The sequence below is a fragment of the Vombatus ursinus genome, unplaced genomic scaffold (assembly GCF_900497805.2).
Source record: "Vombatus ursinus unplaced genomic scaffold, bare-nosed wombat genome assembly UNPS02014847.1, whole genome shotgun sequence".
Classification (NCBI taxonomy): Eukaryota; Metazoa; Chordata; class Mammalia; order Diprotodontia; family Vombatidae; genus Vombatus; species Vombatus ursinus.
This window is the reverse complement of record NW_020954625.1, coordinates 21,293,409-21,314,670: the sequence shown is the minus strand read 5'-3', so window position 1 is coordinate 21,314,670 and position 21,262 is coordinate 21,293,409. Positions and strand designations below refer to the sequence as shown.

The following is a 21,262-nucleotide window of genomic DNA, read 5'->3' as shown; positions in this document are numbered from 1 at the left end:
TGAACACGAGAAGCCCATGTCACTCCCTTCCTTGCTTGAGCTCTCAGAGTCTTCAGAATTTGACCCCCTCATCCTGACACCTAAATACCCCAAGCTAAACATAGCATTCCTATGGAGGCCTCCTCCGTTTGGGAATGTATCATCTCCCTCTTAGGCTGCAAAAACAATGGGAATGGTCTTTTGGACCCTGGGGCATGACAAAGCCAAACCAAACTTGCTTCTGCTAGCTAGCACACAAAGATCTATTCGCTATCCAGCCTTCACAAGGTTTTCTCCTGTTTGCCGATGGAGATCCATGTATTAGATCATTGTCGGTCAATTAATTGCATGCCTATAATTATGTGAGGTCCCATGCTCAGCACTAGGAGTAAAAATGACTTGAGTCCTTGGACCTCAAGTTCATCTACCTTACTTCTGTCTTACACACACACACATACCCCTACCTATATATACATATATGTATACAGACATACATATATGCATACATGTATATTTGTATATGTATATACACATACACATATAGAGGGGTGTGTGTGTGTGTGTGTGTGTGTGTGTGTGTGTGTATTTTTCCCTCCCTTGGGCACCACTTAGAACTTGAAATTGCCTGTCTCCTATTGCATCAAAGGTTCACAGAATTCTGGATCTGGGGCTAGAAGGAATTTTAGAGACTGTCAAATTAAACCCCTTCCTTTTACAGAGAAGGAGCCCGAGGCTCAGAAAAGATAAGTAACCAGACTGACCTCACAAAACTACTAAGTGTCAGAGGCAGGATTTGAACTCAGGTCTTCCTGATTCCAGGTCCAACTCTCTGACTACTATATCAGGCTGCCTGTCATGGACTCACCATGTTGGAGTTTTAGCCCTTTTTTGGGCCATGAGCTCCTAGCTCATCTGCTCTCTCCCCCAGCCAAGCAGAGCACTCTAGACACGGGAGGTCCTGAACATTTTTTTTTCAGTTGATTGGTTTTGATTGGTTGATTTTGTTGGCTCATTTTACCCCCAAGGCACAAATGTAAAATGTTGACTTCAGCCAAATGTCATGACATACCAGGGAGAGCAGGTGCATATTTTTAATGCCTTGTTCTCTTTCCCTTCTACTCCCAGCCTCAGCTTTGCCTGCCCTCCATACCAGTGAGGTATGGACCTCACTGGTCCTTGTTACAGCTCTGATCACTGTTTGTTATTCACCAAGGACCATTAAGTACAGTATTCAGAATGCCTGACTCTGCCAATAACTTACTGTGTGACCTGGGGCATATAGTTGTCTCTCTCTGAGTCTCATTTCCTCTACTATAAAGTGAAGGTGTTGAATTAGCTGATTCCTCATTCCCCTTCTCATGCTAACAATTCCATGAGGATTCCACTATATATTTCTGGTTTCCTTCCTTTCCAGCTACTAAGCTCTGTATATTGGCATGAGGAGGTAGAGCTAACACAGGTTTTAGGATCTGGATTTGGTACATCAACCTTTTACGAGTGAAGTTATGTTTTGGAGGATGTGAGTTGACTGATGATGTATCTAAATTCGTAGAATTTAACAAAATAAATTAGCCAGATATTTATCAGGTGCCTACTATGTACAAGAGAGAGACAGAGAGAAGATGCAGAGGATGAAATTTAATTAAATTGAGATGTTATGTTATAGAGGGAAAAGCTCTGAATTTCAAGGACTTGAATTCTTGAAATTCTGGCTGTACTCCTTAGTAGCTGTGTGACTTTGGGCAGATTCTCACTTCTCTGGGCCCCACAGTTGCCTCATCAGTGAAACAATGGGAATTGACCATCACAAAATCTGAGTGGTAGGGGAGTAGCTCAGAGCTCAAGCCCAACATGAACCTCACCAGGAAACCCCTCCCTCACATCCCCACCAAGTTGTCAGCCATTGCCTTGAAGGTGCTGAAGTTCTAGCCAGGGTGATAAGACACACCGACCACTGACCTACCTTTGACACTGGCTATGTAACTATGACAAGTCTCTTAAAGTCTTTCAGTCTCGATGTCCTTATCTGTAAAATGGGAATGCTAACATCTATAATACCTACCCTACAGGGTGGTTGTGAGGCTCAAATGAGAGAATGTTTGTAAAGGACTCTTCAAATATCACAACCCTACAGAAATGTCAGTTATTGTTATCACCATGGCTAATAATAGAAGTACAATGGAGATAAGTGCACTGGCTTCTTTTTCTGAAAACATTTTGATTGAGTTAAATATATATTTTTTAATCAGTGTGATTCACATGTTAAATAAATGCATTCACTCTCTAGAATGTGTGTTATTTGGATATAATGAATTGGTTTTTTCTTTTTTTTTCGAGTATTCACTTGCCTGGAATTTCTTAAATATCAGTATTAAAGACTTTATTTTAATTGTCTTCAGAAAGGCAATGTAGAGAATTACTGTTGCATAAGTAGATAGAAGAACAACCAGGGAATCAGGAAGACCTGGGTTCAAGTCCTGTCCCTGACACTCAGTGCCCCTAGGCAACTCACTAAGAATGGAAGTTACCCGGCAGTTGTTATACTCCTTTAATGGAGGGAGTTTCCATAATGGGAGTTCCCCACAACAAAATCACAGGTTCAGACCTGAGGAGGGGTGGGGGAAGGGAGAAAGGATATTAAGTAAGCAATTCATGAATTGACATTTTGGACCCAGTCCTCACCTCCCATTAAAAGAAAGACATATTTTCTGACATGTTCTTTCTGGTGCATTTGTAAAGCCACAGCCAAATTTAATTGGCTCCTGCCCTTGCATTCATCTGTGCAGTGGGTAGGAGATTATTTGGATTCAGTTCTCAGATGACCTCAGATAAGACCTGACGTTGTCACTTTTTGAAAGGAAACGGTTCTCTTTTCAAAATGGGTTTTCACCTCTTTTGACTTTCTTACTGAAAACAAAATTGTCCTACAAAAGAAATCACTCAGTCGCTCTTTGTTGACTAGCCAACCATTGTTGACAATCAAAGAAAAAAGTCAAGATGTCCATGTTCCTGTTGGGGTTCTTTCGCATTTGTTACTTTCTGCCATTTCTGAAATCTGCTTATGTCGAGCACACTTGAAAAGACTGGCCATTCTGGTGACAGGAGGGTAATTACGTTCCCTTGTCTGATCTAATTTAACACTGGTGTCTACTGCCATCTAGCTACAGAAAGACTCTTTTTTCGATGAAGTGATCTGAGCTTCTCTATTAATTTGTGTCATGGAGAAGACCTCACTGTCAAGTGGAGCTAGCGTTTAAAAGAGCTACAGAATACATAATATATTTGTTCTAGCTGCTTTCTAAATTGTTAATAAAAACAGAAACAAAAATGCTTTAAAGCAATTCTGAGACTGTCACTTCCACTGCTGATGGTAATTTTTCATTTTCATCCTGTTCTAAGTAACTCCGACATGTCTTAATGTGATGACTTCAATAAATTGGATGCAAATTCCAAAACTTATCTAAAATGGCTATTTTGTGATGAAAGTGATATCATTGATTTTTTTCTAATGATCTCTCTCTCCACAATGTGGAGCATCTCTCAGGTGAACCTTATACTTTACACCAAGATAACTCCCTAAGGCAACAAAGCCTCTCATTAAAACTCATAATCAAAGTTACCTGAGAGTTATTGCTCCCCAATTAATTGACTTCCTATTTCCAGAAGACTTGGTTGTTGTCAAAAGGTATACATGAAGCCATATGTAAGCTCTTGAGGATAGGCATCATTTGATTTTTATCTTTATATCCCAATCATTGACTGATAAAATATGGAATATGGAGTATTTCTCTCACAATTTTCATAAAAGAGTTGAATATATTTCAATATGGAGCAGTGGGAAAGGGCATAGTATTTAGAGTCAGAGGACCTGAGTTCAGAATCTTGGCTGTGCTCCATACCAGTTGTGTGACCTTGGACTTGTCGATTCTTTTGGCTTTGGTTTCCTGTTTTGTAAAAGGACAGGGTTAGACCAGATGTATATCTAAGAGCCCTTCCAATTCTGCCATTCAGTGACTCAAACAAACATTCAATCTTCTCCATACATGTATTAGAAGAATATTATATGCCAGGCATGGATGGGGGACACAAATATAAAAATGAAAATATTCCTGGTAGATGCTATTATTTTCCCCATTTTGTGGATGAGGAAACTAAGGCAGATAGTGGTTAAGTGATTTGTCCTTGGTCACACAGCTAATAAGTGTCTGAGGCTAGATTTGAACTCAGGTCTATATATATATACATATACATGTATGTATATAAATATGTGTGTGTATTATGACAGACACAAGATAATTTTGGTAATAAGTAGTAAAAACAAAGGCCTTGGTAAACTAGATAATCTGGAGTCAGATGACCTAGGTTGGAGTCCCAGCATAGGACCTCTGGCTAGCCATGTTTCCTGTCTAGACCTTAGATCTCTCGTTGATAAAATATGGATGACATGACCACCGGCTCCCTTTTCTCATTCTATCATATTATATGAGTAGCACCAAACTCGGGTTTTCCAATGTGGTTTTGCATTTGAAATACTTTATTTTAACAAATTTACAATTTTTTTCAAGTGTCAGACATTCACTTTTTTCTCCCAGTTCCTTCCATTCACTAAAAAAGGAAGAGAAAAGGGAAAAAGGGGGAAAAGGAAGGAAGGAAGAAAGGAAGGAAGGAAGGAAGGAAGGAAGGAAGGAAGAAAAGAAGATAAGATGAAAAAGAGGGAGGGAAGGAGGAAGGAAAAAAGGGAGGGAGAACAATATTTTATTTTAATATCACATGGAAATAAAAAAGTTCAAAAATCTATGGGAAACAAAGTCTCAAAACCAAAGCTTCTTCTTGCTAGCCTCTTTAAAATTGAAATTCTGTCACAAACCCATCTGGCAGATAAGTAAGTCTAGAAGCATGATTCTCCCACATGCCATGATTGCCATTGTCCCTTTTTGGATGGCTAATGGGTTAGTGGAAGAGAGTTGTTAGGTACAGAAATTAGGAAGCTAAGAATACTTCACTTCAAATCCCACCCCAGACATTTACTAGCTATAAGACTTTGGGCAAGCAATAAAAAAAAATCTCTATTTGCCTGAGTTTCCTCATCTGCAAAATGGTGATTACATTAGCATCTGCCTCCCAAGGTTGTTGTGAAGATGAAATGAGATAATATTTGTAAAGCACTTAATGCAATGCCTGGCACATAGTAGGTACCATAGAAATTCTAGGTATTATTATTGTTATCATTATGATTACTAGCATTAAAATACACACTAGCCCTTTCTGGAATTTAGCCTTCAAAAATATTGGTCATATTTTTAGACAAATCATTGTGTTGGATTCCCAGGTGCTTCTTTGAACCTGTCATGGAGTGCTTCTTTGACATGGGATTCACTCCAGAGAATACTTTAGCTTGTGATTGTAGGATTGTTGATTGAGAGCTAGAGGGAGTCTGTGCGGTCCCACCAGCGACTGGATGCAGAGTTCAGGGTTTGAATCTTTCCTCTGTCCTTTATTAATTCTGTGATCATGGGGAGGTCATCCTCTCTCTGTTTCTTACTCTCTAAAATGTGATACTCAAGAAAACCCATAGTACCTAGCACACACAGTGGTTGTGAGCATTAACTTAGCATTTAATAAGCACCTACTATGTGCTAGGCTCTATAGTTCCTGCCCTTAAGTCAATAAGTCAAATCAACAAAGATTTAGGTTCCAGGCACTGGGCTAAGTGCTGGGCATATAAAGAAAGGGAGGAAATAGCCCCTGCTCTCAAGAATCTGCCCGTGTAATGGAGGAGGCAATGTGTGAACAAGCCTATGCCTTCTAAGAGGAAAATAGAAGAAGACAGTATGTGTGAAAGCACTCTGAAAAACTTAAGGGCTAGACAAATGTCAGCTGTTGCTAGGCCTTGGGAGTCCATCAACTCTTTGTTCAGTGGTCTTCTTTTCGGCCAGGGGTAAGACAAAGCGTAAAGTCCCTGAGTCTGTTTGGTTAACCCATTCTTTGTGCTCCATTCATTCTGTTTTCTCTTTCCCAGAGGTTCATTTGAAGATTCAACAACCAGATTTTATACAGCGTGTGTGGTAGAAGCATTTGCCTATCTGCATTCCAAAGGAATCATTTACAGGGACCTCAAGCCAGAAAACCTCATTCTCGACCACCGAGGTTACGCCAAACTGGTCAGTACTTTTTGCTGCTGGTCTCTTCATGAAGGTGATGAACTTTCAGATCAGGAAGCCAATCTCACAGCACTCACGCGAACATCTCACCCTTTCCCCTAAAAGCAGCCCATGTCCTCCAATGTCTAGCCCGTTCTAGGCATTGTGGAAAAGGTACTGGGACACTTTGGAGGTGTGGAGTGCCAAGCCGAGAGACTTGGACATTCTAACATTTGTGATGATATATTCTCAGGTTGGGAGGCATTATAGAGAAGTAATCTCCTCCAGACATCTTCCACCCAAAACAATTTTAAATAGTTAAATCATTGTCTCAATTATTAGAAATATTATGAGAATGTTGATACCCCCTTGAATACCCTTCCCTTCCAGTCAGCCCCCTAAATGCTCATTCCTTCTGTCTTCATTTAATCTTAGAAGCAGTTGGACCCTTGATCCCACCATTAGCACAACTGTCACACCTCCATAATTCAGACCTTTGAAATCCCACTCTCTCACACTAGCTCCTTAACTATGGATGTCTCCTTTTGCCTCATTTCCTCCTTCACTCATTCTCTATCCTCACCTAGGCCTCTGGTCCTTCCATGGTTTCTGTCAGTTTATCGCCCCTGCTCTGTCTTCACTTTCCATCCTTCACAGTCTTGAACTCATGACTAATCGGTTCAACCATATACTTTCAACTCCCTTTAACCCCTTGCCGTCTGTCCTATTTCCAAACCCCAATGCTGAGTCACCCTTACTATCCATGTTATTCCTCCTCACGTACTCCTTAAAGAAAGTCAATCAATTACATAGACTAGGTACACTGCCAATTTAGGGTAACTAATCTCAGCCAGGTACTCACTGCTGCACAGAGAAATCCTTTCATGCCTCCCCAAACGACTCTATCACATCTTCCACAGTAGCTATTCCAAACCTTTCCCTCTCTTCTCCAATCTCCTACAGTAAACACATCCTCCCCATTCTCTGAGCAGAGAGGGAGCCAGGCAAGCTCCCGGCAGAGAACTTAACTTTGCTGAGAAAACCAAGGTTGACCATCTCATGTTCCATCTTCTCTTTCATTCCACAGTGCCTCAAAATTTCTCTTCAACATCCTCTACCATCGACTCCTTTGCCCCATATCTAAAGAAGAGCTGGTCCCCCTCCTTGCCAAGGCCAATCCCCCAACTTCTGCTCATGATCTTATTCTTCTACCCTTCCATGTTACTTGTCTCCGTTGCTTCTCTTCCTACATATCAGACAACGCTTCCTCATTCTCCTTTCCTAGGTCCTCCTTCAGTTCCTGTCCATTAATTATGAGTATCCCATCAGGGTTCACAAGTTTACTGTAATGCCTGATCTTCCCTCTTCTCCAATTACACATCCAATAGGTTTCCATATCTAATTTGATCCAACCTCCACACTTTTTGCATCTGTGTGTTTCCCTCTTCTCACAAAGCCCCTACTGGAGTTCAAGCCCTTTCTAATTGTTCTTCCTGCCTCTAGTCTTTTCCATTATCAATCTACTTTCCACACAGTTGACAAATTCATGTTCCTAAAGCATATACCGGACTATATGAAACTTTGCTCCTCAAACATCTCCAATGGCTCCCTAGTAGATCTCAGAGAAAAGATTAAATTTTAACCTGGCATTTGAGGCTTTCCCCAAGCTCCCCTTTCCAATTTTCCTTTTTTCTCTCCTTCATCTTTTCTCTGTTCTGGTCCAACAGGCCTGGTAGTTGTTTTCTACATGTGACAGTCCCTCTCCTGCTTCTACACATTTGGGAAAATGGTCTCCTCTGTCTGGAATCCCCAGCCTTCTCACTTCCATCCAACTCACAGAAATCCTAGACCAATTCAAAGTATTTGAGGTGCTTCTTCCTACATAAATCTCTCCTAATTCTGCTGGTTATTAACACCTTCTTCCTCCCTCTACAAATACTTTGTATTTCTTATTTGTGCACATACCTACCCTGACAGAATGTAAGCTCTCTGAAGACAGGAATTCTGTCATTTTTGCCTTTGTATGCTCTGTTCCTACTATAGAGTCTGGAACACAGTAGTTGACTGATTTTTTTTATTTGATTAAATTGAATTGTGTTTTAATTCCCTTGGGGAAAGGATTTTGAAGCCTTTATTTTAAAAAAAACTTCTTTGCTCAGGGGATTCTCAACATTAACTCATCCTACCCAATACTAGCTAAGTTGTTCAATTTGATGGAAAGAAACAACTTACTTACCCTTAAAAATCTTTTTAAGTTCAAGTTTTATCAAGCCTTTACTATGTTCTAGGCTTTGTTTCAAATGCCATTGTTTAAAAAAAAAAGAAAGGGAAAAGTCTGTGATCTCAAGAATCCCACTGGGTTGAAAATTAGCAAATTTTAGGTACTTGGAGTCTCTCAGTGTCTGGATTTGTATTAAGGTGGAGTTAAGTAGATATTTTCGTGACAAATTTGGTTATTTCAAGATGAAAATTTATAGTTATTCCTTAGTACTCAAGGAAATTTTAAAATGGTTTTGAAGGGTCTACCTGCCAGAGCAGGGTTTGGTGAGGCGCTATTTGTTAACCTTTGTAATAACCTTGATATTTGTCAATAAATATTATATAAGCCCTTGCACCATCAGTGTGTAAAGGGCCTCAGTTGCCATCTGCTTCGATTGATACCTGATCAAGAATGACATCTACAATACCCCCAACTAATGGTTACCCAGCCTCTGCTTAAGGATCTTCCATGAGAGGGAAGCCAGAGCCCTCTCCTTCCTCTAGCTATGACCCTGGGCAAACCATAGAACTGGTCTTGATCTCAGTTCCCCTTCTGCACAAGAGGAGATTGGACTTTATGGTCTCTGAGCTCCCTTTCAGCTCTAAACGAATGACCTTCCAAAGGAATTCCACTTTCAAACAATCCTGGTGGTTGGGGTATTTTCTCTTTGTTCCCCACCTTCTACCTATTGCTTCTTATCTGGCCTTCTGAGGATACAGGGAACAAGTTGGTCACTTGCTCAGTGAGTTTTTTGTTTTTTGGGTTTTTTTTTTTGTTTGTTTGGTGTGTGTGTGTGTATGTGTGTGTGTGTGTGTGAGAGAGAGAGAGAGAGAGAGAGAGAGAGAGAGAGAGATGATCAACTTTAATTGACATAGTCCTCAGCAATACAATAATCTAAGACAACTCCAAAAGACTCATGATGGAAAATGCTATCCATATCCAAAGAAAGAACTATGGAGTCTGAATGCAGATTGAAGCATACTATTTGCTCTCTTTTTGTTATTTTGTTTTTTTTTCTTTCTCATGGTTTTTTCCCTTTTCCCTTTTGTTCTGATGCTTCTTTCACAACATAACTAGTGTGGAAATATGTTTAATATGATTGTACATGTATAGTCTATATCAGTCTTGGAGAGGGGGGAGAAAGGGGGAGAGAATTTAGAACTCAAAATCTTATAAAAGTGAATGTTGAAAACTATCTCTACATGTAATTGGAAAAAAATAAAATACTATTAAGTGGGGAAAAAAGAAAATAGGGCTGCCTAGTTATTGAATACATTTGACAAAAATTTATTTACTTTGATGGCATTTTAACTTAAAAACAAACATGCAAGATCAGAGTTATTACAAGGAAATAACTTTGTCTTTGCCGCAATGTTCTCCCTCCTTACCTCCATCCCTTGGAATCCCTGGTTCAGTCCAAAGATAAGCTAAAGTTTTAACTTCTTCAGTGAGTTTTTCTTAAGCCCTTACAGTGCATGGGCGTCATTGCTGGGGACACAAGAAGGGAAGAAAGAGTAACTTCCTTCAGGGAGCTCAGGTCAATGGTAGGAGCATCTGAGACACGTACAAAGCAAATGAAGGCAGGCCCAAAAAGGGGCAACACCAGCACATGAGGGACCAGGATAGTTTCAACAGAAGGTGGGAGATGAGCTGGATTTGAAAGGAAGCCAGGGGACCTAGGGAAGCTTAGAGATGGCAAGGCATAGCCACATGCTGTCTTAAAGTACATAAAGACAGCTGTCATCAGGTTACATTATTGAATGAGTAGATCCACTGAAATTTAATTAATAGCCCTGGAGACAATGGATCAGCAGATCTGGCTAAGTTGGGACTAAGTGATAGGAAGAGGAATGTAACTTAGTTCAAAGAGGCAGTTGGTGGCTCAGTGGATAGAGTACTGTGCCTGGAGTCAGGAAGACCTGAGTTCCAATCCAGCCTCATATACTTACTAGCTGTGTGACCCTGGGCAAGTCACTTCACCTCTGACTGCTCGACAAAAGGATCCACTGGAGAAGGAAATGGCAGACCATCCCAGTATCTTTGCCATGAAAACCCCAAATGGGATCACCAGGAGTTGGAAACAACTGAATTACAAAGGTTTAGTTCAGAATTCCTTCATTGTTCAGCTAAGAGCAAGCATTCTTGTGTAACATGAATATCATACTGTATTCAAGTCACAAGAAAGGACTGGGGAAGAGAGACCTTGTGGGGGTAACTCACAGCTAGACGATGTTTGGATCCTAATCGTTCTTCCTTCCCTGGGAAAGTTTGTTGTCTAATCGTTTGGAGGAGATAGGATTACGGAATCCAGGATTTCTTTTTGTTTTTATCACTCTCCCCATATTTCACTTCAACATTCCCAAGAAGTCCCTTGTATTTATTCTCTGATTAAAATCAGTGAAACCGCATCTTATAGTATTCAACTGACCTCTCTCCCTCTGTGTGGAGCAGTTTTGTTTTATGTGTATTTAAGTTCTCTTTTCTTTGCTTTTTGCTTCTAGGTTGATTTTGGCTTTGCAAAGAAAATAGGATTTGGAAAGAAAACATGGACATTTTGTGGAACCCCAGAGTACGTAGCCCCCGAGATCATCCTAAACAAAGGTCATGACATTTCAGCAGACTACTGGTCGCTAGGAATCCTAATGTATGAACTCCTGACTGGCAGGTATGAGCATTGAAACAAGAAGTGTGGGTAAAAATGGGCTGGCCAAACACGAGATGGTTCTGCCCTTGTCTCTTTGATTACGGCACTCCTAGAGGAGCACATTCCCATAGAATCGTTGAATTTTAGAGTTGGGAGGTACCTCAGCAGCCGTCTTCTTCAACCAATATAGGAAAGGAATCCCCACTATTAACATACCCAAGTCCTCTATGGATGAGGATCTTACCACCTCCCAAGGCACCCCATTCTCTCTGGGATAGCTCTAATTGTTGAGAAATTCCCCCTGACATCTTGGCCTACATCGGTCCCTTTCTAACTTTCACCCAATGCTCCATTAGAACAAGTGTAATCCTGTTTCCGTATGAAAGCCTTTCCTATCCTTGAAGCCCTATATCACATTCTCCCACCCCAGTCTTGCCTTCTCCAGTTAAACATCCCTACCTCCATCGCTGATCCTCACATGACATAAACTCAAGGCCGTCCGCCATCTTGGTTCCCTTCTCCTGAACACTCTTCACCTTCCCAAAGGATCACGTGCTGAAGATCTAATAGTTGGTCTGCTGAGCAGATTAGTGGGTGCCCAGGTGTCCTGGGTACATTTGATATGGCATCTCTTTCCCCCACCTGACCTCTTAAAAGACAAAAACAAATCCAAAACTTCACCCCCAACAACTTTCTCCATAAAGTCTGTTCCCACAGTGCTAACTCCCTTGCATCTATTTTCCATGTACTCTCCCTGGTTAGCCAAGATGATCCCTGAGGTCCCTCCCAGCTCTGGCGTTCTTTGGTTCTGTGATTCTCTGACACTTTCTTGACAATTCAGTCCTTGCTGAGATGTTCCATTACTTAAAAGAAGTCCTACGAGGGCTAAAATTTAATTTCATCCACTCAGTCTCAATTTCAGCCTCCCTTTTGGGTCATCCTCACATCTATTTCCTCTCTGAGCCCTTGGCCACTGCTGGGAAGGCCTTCATGGCCTCTTCCCTGAACTACTGTGATAGCCTCTTATCGATCTCCCCGCCTCCACATCTCCCCTTGACAATCCGTCATCCACACAGCTGTCAAATCGTCATGCCCAAAGCATGCCACCCCTCGCCCTGGGATAAAATACAAACATTGCTCAACATTTAAAGTCCTTCACCATCTGACTCCAGGCTGCCTTGTCAGACACCCTCTGGTTCAGTCATAGGGGACTATCTGCTGAACCCCACACACAACGTTCCAACTCTCATCTCTGTGCCTTTGCGTAGGCTGCCCTCCATACCTGGGGTGCCCTTCCTCCTCACCTCTACCTTTAGAAGCTATAGCTTCGCTCTAGGCCCAGGTCAGAAGGCTCCTGCACGAGGCATTTCCTTATCCCCTCAACAGAGTCTCCTTTTCTCCCAGGGGGTTCTATGTTACCAGTGGGTGCATGTTCCCCACAGAATGTAGAGGCAGGGATTGTTTCATGTTTGTATCACTGGTGCCTTGCAAAGGGCCCATCAGCTTTGTGTTCACGCAGAACTGTGATTTCATCCACACGGGGCTTTTCCAGTGAGGAAACACCCTTGACCAAGGCAGATCAGCCTGAACTCGGCCACTTAGGAGTCTCAAAGTGCTTCTTGAGCCGCTGAGAGATTGAGTTACCCAGGGTCAGCCAGTCAGAGGCAGGATTTGAACCCAGGCATTATTCCAAGGCCAACTTTCTATCAGCTTTACCATATCCCAAAGGTTAGAAGGATACATTGAATCTTACCTTTGAGCAGCCACATTCTAAGGCCACCAAATGCTTAGGAAGAGGGAATGCAGAAGGAGGAAAAGGACCCTGGGGAAACATGACCTGCTTCACAGGGCACAGGGTTCATGCTCCAAGCCCAGAATCCATGATGTTCTGAAATCTGCCGTATTCAATTCAATTCAGCAAACGTACATCAAGCACCTCCTATTAATCAAGGCATTGCAGATGCAGAAACAAAAATGAAAACCGTCCCTACCATCAAGGGTCATGCACCCTACCTGGGGAAAAAAGGACATGTACGCAGAGAAGTGAATACAAAGCATTGTATTCCATTTTGTCCCATTGATTTCTCAACGAGTGTACTTCATTATCAATCGTTTAACTTAATAAAGAGAGCATTTGTTGAGTCCCTGCTGTGTGCCAAGGACTGTGCAAATGATTGAGGATGTTTTATGGAGATGGTTTTTATAACATGTTTAGAAATGAATTCTTTATAGAAAGAAAACCTAAGAAAATGTCGCTGTTTTATTTTTTTTCTTCAAGTCCCCCTTTCTCAGGCCCGGATCCTATGAAGACCTACAATATCATATTGAGAGGGATTGACATGATAGAATTTCCAAAGAAGATTGCCAAAAATGCTGCTAATTTAATTAAAAAACTATGCAGGTGAGTGGTTTAGCTTTACTGTCATTTTGGCCCTGTGTACCCCAATGCCTTGCCCCCCAAAGTGTGTCTGTCTATATAGAAAGTCATTTATGTTCCTCCTCTCTATTAAATTAATTGATTCTACATGACTTCTGAGATGCCTTCCTAAATCTAGAATCCTAAATAATTTTCTCCTTATTCCAGATGCTGGGGTTTAGGTGCCCTCTTTGTAAGAAAACCTTTTCATTACACGAGACCTTTAGGATAACTTGATTTCCTTCCATTTAAAAATAATTAAACAACATTAAAAATTAATAAATTGTTTTGGAGGAATGTGCTTTGTAAGGAAGGTAGCGGGATTTGTGAGGTTTCTATTGCATACAAACAAAATAAATCAATAATTTGTTTTAAAATAAGAAAGAGAGGGCAGCTAGGTGTCTCAGTGGATAGAGCACTGGCCCTGAAGTCAGGAGGACCTGAGTTCAAATCCGTCTTCAGACCAAACGCTTGACACTTACTAGCTGTGTGACCCTGGGCAAGTCACTTAACCCCAATTGCCTAAAACAATAAAATAAAATAAAATAAGAAAGTGAATTCTATAACTTTCTATTGTTTTCCTTATAGGGACAATCCATCAGAAAGATTAGGGAACTTGAAGAATGGAGTAAAAGATATCCAGAAGCACAAGTAAGTCTCCTTTCTGCATCCCAATGGCCCTGATAAGTGTTTTCCGTGCTCAGGTCCGAGTGGCTCTTTATGCAGAAAGATGATCAGGAGGTGGACGTGGAGTTCACCTTCTGGAATGAGAATGGGGCCCAAAAGAGCTGCTGGGGTGAGCTAACTGGGTGGATGACAATACTTTCAGTCCCTACAATTCTGTGCCTGAAACATGCCCGTAATGGGGCTTCCAAAACCACTTCAACTTTTCATTTGCTTGCTTTCCATGTCTTATTTCAGGGAGGCAACTGGCATTGAAATTCTACGCATCCAAATTCCCACATTCAGCAAACATCTAAGCACTTGCTATGTTCCAGACACTATACTAGGCACCAAGGATACAGTCCCTACCTTTAAGGAGCTTCTGTTCTATTTAGGGGAAAATAGTATGTGTATAGTCAATTAAATGCAAGTTATATACCAAGTTATACAAGGTAATTTCAAGAGGGTGGCAGCAGGAAGGAAACATCTCTAGTTGGAGATGAGAAAAAGCTTTCCTTTTCTGATCTTCTGCCCATGGGCATTAAAAACCTCTCTTCCTTCCTCTTACTTTGAGAGCAGCAAAGGGGGGCTGGGCCCCCTCTTCCCTTATTGTGCTCTGAGAGGACCAGGATTATATCAAAGCCTCCTGCCTGGGAGCTGGGGGGAGGGCTTCTCCCAAGTTTCTGCGTGCTTCAGTGCCTAATGCCAAACCCTACAAGCAAGAGGGCCTCAACAACAAATACCGGTCTAGTGAATTCTTTGTAAAAGGCAAACTGAACTTCTTACTTGGCCCCCTAATATTCTTACTTTGTAGAGACCAATAAAGCAAAGGGATAGAGTTCCTTGGCCAAGGCTGGCCAACTCATTGGTGGCAAAGCCAGGAGGACTTTCTTTGGTTTGGTTTTTCTCAGACTCCTAATGGCCCTAGGTCTCCTAATTCAAGCAACAAGCATTTATTCAGCCATACTAGCCACAGTCACCACCAAGGAAACTCCTTGACTACAATAAGGAATTAGGAGATGGTGGTCCAGAGGAAAGAGTCTAGAATTTAAGATCAGAGAACCAGGCTTCCAGTCCCAGTTCTGCTACTTACTATGTTCTTCTTGCCTTGGGCACATCTCCCACCTGCTCTGGGCCACAGTTAGTTTCATTCCAAAAATGAGGAGTTTGGCTGACATCACTTCCGAGAAAATCCTAAATAACGCTCTCCTTGTTTCAGATCCTGGGGGTCAGGGGCTCTCTTCGTAAGAAAACCTTTCATTACATAAGAGAAGTTTTTGATAACTTGATTTCCATTAATTTAAAAAAAAACATAACTTGAAAATGAATTCCTATTACTTCTCCGCAAATAAAGACTACACACATTTAGTTACTACCTTGTTAAATTGTGTGTATGTGCGTGTATCTCTCTATATGTATGTTTGTGTATATATACATGTATCCTGAAGAACAAACTGTAGATATCAGAAGGCCACAGCTTCTTATGTAAGCTTCCTCTTTGTAAATTGAAATATTTGTGTTTGTTGGTGAGAGGTAAGTTAAAATAATTTTTTTAATATAATTTAATTTTTAAAACACGTATTTCTAAAATAATTTGGGGTAATATATATTTTATACCAATGGAAATGCTTATCTATCATTTCATTCAATTCAAAAGGACATGCTCCGGATCTCTTAAGTCCAGTTGAAAGGGGCAGCCTTGGAGGCCGGAAGACCCAAGTTCAAAGCCTACAAGTGTCTCAAACTTGCTAAATCCCAAGGCCATCAGTGAACTCTCTGATAGAGGCTAGACTGAGACTACAGAGAGGTGGCCAGTCTTTCTCCAAGGAGGGAATGCCCACACCAGGCAGTTCTCCATACAGAGAAAGGCACAAGTCTAAAAACTCCACCCCTCTGGGGGGAAAAATAACAATAAACAAATGTACAAGGGAATGTGCTAAGCCCTAGGGACACAAAGACAAAATTTTTAAAAAAATTCCTGCCCTCAGCAAATTTAGAGTTTATTAGTAGTACTCAAATTCTACCCAATATCTATTATACCTATCAAGCTGTTATTCGCGTATCTGTAACACAGCTATGGGCAGCTGGGTTGTAAGTGCCAGACCTGGGGTCAGGAAGCCCTGAGTTGAAATCTGGTCTCAGGTACTCACTACCTGTGTGACCCTTAGTAAGACACTTAACCCTGCTTGCCTCAGTTTCCTCATCTGTAAAAGGAGCTGGAGAAGGAAATGGCAAACTACTCCAGTATCTTTGCCAAGAAAACCCCAAATGGGGTCACGAAGAATCACGCAACTAAAACAACTGAACAACAACAACAAAAATGATACAGAACCACCAGCATAAGGATAAAATGCTCTGCATTTCTGTTTTGTTCCATTTGCAGATGGTTCGAAGGCTTTAATTGGGAAGGCTTAAGAAAAGGTACCTTGACACCGCCTATAATACCAAGTGTGAGTAACCTTTTTACCCTCCCCTCGTGTGTCTGTCCTGCCCATTACTGGAAGCTTTGTGATTAAGTAAAAGGTCCATGGACTCATTAGTCAATAACTCCTTTGAGGTATGGAAGTCTATGCCAGTAAAACAGATACTCTGGTAGCTCTTCTCATGCTGGACAGGCCCAGAGATAGACTATCAGTCTATTTTTCAGGGACTTGGAGCAGGAGACCAGGTAGTGGAATTTTCCACCCTCAGTAACTCATGAAGACAGTTCACTAAGGCAAGGTCGAGCAGTTAGGGCAGGGAAGAGGGGACCATAGGGGGAGCTGCTACCTGCTTCTGAGGAGAGAGTGTCTATACTGACAAAGAGTGGACATGAGCATGATTACAGAGTCAGGACTTTGAAAGATCAGGTGTTTTTTTCCAGACTGGTCCTCCCTCCACCACTATCCAAGTGGTTGCCCTAAATAAAGTATAGCTGGGGCCCACATTAAAAAAAAAAAAAGCAAAAAAAAAAAAACCAGCAATAATAAAAAAAATCCCTGCATAACAAAATCCAAGCATTTTTAAAAGATAAAAGTAGGAGGAAATTATCAAATTTTCATTTTTTTAAAAATTATTCTTCACTTTATAAAAGATCTACCTCAAGTTGCCTTTAAAAAGTGACACTATTAAGCCTCTTCTTACTGCTGATTAACTAGTTAACTAAGGCCAAAATGAGAGGTAAATAATGGTCTTAGGCAGAAATGAATAATGAATGAATGAAAAAACATTAAGCGCTTACTTTGTCCCACCCACTGTGCTTCGGGAGTAAAAATTTTAAAAAAAGGCAGTCTCTGCCCTCAAAGAACTTATATTTTAATAGATGGAGTCAACAGTGGGAACGAAAGAGGAACATTTTGATCCAGGGAGTAGCAGGGATATTGAGGGAAGTCACAGTGTAATACAAAGCACCATTTAAACATTATTGATATCTTGCTGCTGATACTGACTATATGACTCTGAGCAAGTCACTTAAATGTTCTTCACCTCAAACAACCCTTTAGAGTTTTCCTACAAAATCATAGACTGGTTGTGAGCTGCATTGGTGGAGGGAATTCTGATAGTGGGTGCTCCCCATGAGGAAAAGCACATATCCTTTGGGTATTTCCATAATATTATTACTGTCTATTGAAGGCAGACCTGTTCCAATATAAATTTAAAAAAGGAAATAGTCAATTTGCTGAAAAATATTGTTTTGGTTATTTTTAACTTATTAATAAACTTGTGTTAAGAACCCATCTACTGTATAAAATAAGTCCTACCAGAACTGGATTTGCTATGATTTAGGTCTAAGACAAAACTGGTTTTCGTAAGGAAATCATGATGGATAAAGCAATCAATTTCACACATGAAAATCATAGATGAGAATTATGTCAGTAGCTTCCTGGCACCCTGTCCATACCAGGAAATGGCTATCTCATCCTCACCATGAGGTTTATGTCATTCGATATTGTCATTAACAAATGAATTAGGGGAAGAAAGTGGGAGGAAAGAATGTTTTATCTAATGATAATATCTTCTGAGAAAAAATTCACCAGCAATAGCTTGGTATATTGGGAAAAGTTTTGACTCTGGATCAGAGGTCTTGGATTCAAATCCCACCCTTGATACATATGACCTGTGTGGTCTTGGAGAAGTCACCCAAATTTCCTGAGCCTCAGTTTCTTCATCTGTAAAATGACAGAGTTGGACTAGATAGTCTCTAAGGTGCATTCCATCTCTGCATCATCTTTGTCTTCGCACGTTCATGAATCCCACTGTGCTTGCCGCCCATCTGCAGGTCGCCTCCCCCACAGATACGAGCAACTTTGACAGTTTCCCTGAGGACAATGATGAGCCTCCGCCAGATGACAACTCGGGATGGGACATAGACTTTTAGTGCATTTTTCTTACCTGCTTCTGCCTTGCTGAAGACAGCTTTTCTGAGACACGGCTGCCAGCAAACCTGAAGGAATGGGAGAAGATCCGTGCTCGGGGTCACCATGATGCCTTGATCGATGATGCTGCTACAGCACTCCAGTGGCATTAGGACTTATCGCTTAGATGACAATATGCTCTCTCTACATGTTTTATGTTTGAACCGAAAATTGCAGTTGACATGGTGGTCCTGAAGCAAAGCCTTTTCACCAGTAAAGAAATGTTTTCTACCACATCAACGATCTTGCTTTGCTCTAGTTATAATCTGAAAGATAAAAATGGTATAAGAAATACTTCAGTCAAGCTTAGGTCTGAACCTTGCAGCTAGGATTCTCAGTAGGATCAAATTGTGCATTATTGTGTACTGTAGTCCTCTATGGTATGAGTGGCCAGGGTGTCAGCACTCTTCAACAGAGGGACACAGGAGTCTTTTACTGCGGGCCAGTGTCTATACAAACAAAGGACCACAAATTGATTAGTCAAGGAGTTCACGTCAAATCAGTGCTAACTGTTCTTTCATTTTTTCCCCAAATAGGCGTCATGACAAGCCTGAATATTTCCTTTTGATCTTTTTTTTTGGTTTATTTTTCTTTTTTTCTTTACCATCTATTTTAAATGGGAGGGGAAGAGAAGGGAACAAGCATTCATTAAGCGCCTACTATGTGCTAGGCACTGTGCTAAGCGCTTTCCAAATATCTCATTTAATAATTTTAAAAATAGAGATAAAAGCACAACTCTGCTTATGGTTTCTGAAAACCATCACAGCAGACGTGGACACGTTCTTATACAGAAATGACGATGAGGTGCATGACGTTTCTGGTTTGGGTTTCTTATTGTTTGTTTGTTTGTTTATTGTTGTTTTTCCTTTTGGTCCACAGGCTTGGTTGGATTAAAAAAAAAGGAAAAAGAAATTCACAAAACCATTTCACATTTTAGCGGAACGGTCCTGGAGCTGGAAGGGCGGCAGCTGATTGGTTTTATTCATTATTTAACGGCCCTCAGACTGAGGCTTTAAAAATATTCTCATTTTTTAAAAAATCTCCCCTCTCCTTGAGGGGAAAAATAAGACCCATCGAAACACCCCACAAAAACCACTCTAGAGGTGCTATGTATATCTTTCATCTATAAATGTCAATGTGTAAACCAGCCAACACACATCTCAACCATTTCATACGCATTTCACAGGTAGCCAGAGACTCACACACATACCACCACTGAGGTGATTAAACCAAACCTTTGTTACAGTTCACTTTCCTATCCCCTTAGCTCCTGGTCTGCAGAAAAGGGGAGGGGGCGGCAGGAATAAAATCATTTAGATCTAGCTTCTTGTCTTACTCTCCAGAACCAAGCAAGGCTGGCACCACTGTTGACCAGTCAGAATTTGAGGAAAGAAACTATACAACCAAGTCAGATCAGGGAGGAAGATAAGAATCTGACCAGCTCAATGTCTGTTTTTTTCAAAGGTACTATACATAATGATATCAGCCCATTAGCATCGGGATTAAGAGAAAAAAGAAGAACATTGGCAGGGATGAAATCAATTCTTATAACTTTTAATCAAAAGACAAATAATGGTAATACTTAATATTTAGCTCATAAAGACTGAGTTAAAAGACATTGGGGATACACACACACACACACTCCTAATAATTTAATAGAATCAGATCTGGTTTTATGTGTCTAAATGGGATTTTGAAGGTCCATGCTCAAAAGGTCCTGCTAAGCAAGAATGCCCAAGTTTATGTAGTCCGTTTGACCACGAGCCTTTGAAATCTTACTTTCGCACAAAGTACGGTCCCTCCAGTCAGGGTTCTACATTTTCAGTAAATCGGTATCTACTAGGTTCTCTTCTGGTATCGGAATAGTGTGAAGGAAAGCTGATGTGGGTTTTCATTGCAGAGGCAGAGGAAGCAAAAAAGTTAAATAAATCGGCAAAGGAAATCAAATGTGATGATTTCTACAAAAATGTATCTACTTTAGATCTTCATGTCAGAGACAGAGAAGCCAAATGATTTTAAGTTCTAGAAGATGGTGCATTGCATTTACATTTCTTTTACTTAAGACATCTTCAGAAATGCAATGACTTTTATTTGTATTTGCGTATAAGCACAAATGTACACGGACTCTCTGAAATACAGCAGCAGGAAGGGCAAGTTCAAATACCATTGTGTACCCAGGTACACTCGTATTTTGGATCAAAATTTTAGGATTTTTTTGTTCTGATTCTTTCAAAACATGCTTTCTATTTCCTTCCAAATTTGCAAGGAGAATTAATCTTCTAAAAACAATATTAGCAGCATGGGTGGGGAGGGGCAGGAGAGAGGGAGATGACTCAGAAAACTCAACATGTTTTTTAAAAGAATGTTAAAAGCAAATAAGTAATAAATTTATTTTTTTAAAAAGGACATTAGCATCACCAGACAGCTCTAAGCTCCCCAATTTAAAAAAATGATTTCTAAAAGAGAACCAGCTTACTCCTGCTGATTTCAGAGGCCTTGATCAAACAACCTGTGTTTCTACTCTAAAAGTTCTCTACCCTAGCATTCCTTTTGATTTGGCTACGATTTTTTTTAACTGAGCCTTTTACATTGAATTATTATAGTAAAGGAAGAGAAATAACAATAGTTAGAGAGAATAAAATGGAACCATTAAGAATTTTTCAAAATAAAGTTTAATCTGCCCGAGATTTGCTAGAACACTAAAGTCATCTAAAAGAGGACAAACATATTGCCCCCTAAAAAAAAAAAAAAACTTATATGACATTT

General features: G+C 40.6%; 1 protein-coding gene across 1 annotated transcript in view; it reads left to right on the top strand.

Annotated features, from left to right (window-relative positions):
- The window catches only part of PRKG1 (protein kinase cGMP-dependent 1), a 1,334,778-nt gene extending 1,315,718 nt beyond the window's left edge, over positions 1-19,060 (top strand). The window contains exons 13-18 of the mRNA XM_027840670.1: positions 5,999-6,140; positions 10,881-11,044; positions 13,302-13,424; positions 14,028-14,090; positions 16,486-16,552; positions 18,361-19,060. Coding sequence (XP_027696471.1) covers positions 5,999-6,140; positions 10,881-11,044; positions 13,302-13,424; positions 14,028-14,090; positions 16,486-16,552; positions 18,361-18,459 — 658 coding nt within the window. The 3' untranslated portion in view covers positions 18,460-19,060. The remainder of the gene's footprint in view (positions 1-5,998; positions 6,141-10,880; positions 11,045-13,301; positions 13,425-14,027; positions 14,091-16,485; positions 16,553-18,360) is intronic.
- The last annotated feature ends 2,202 nt before the right edge of the window (positions 19,061-21,262 follow it).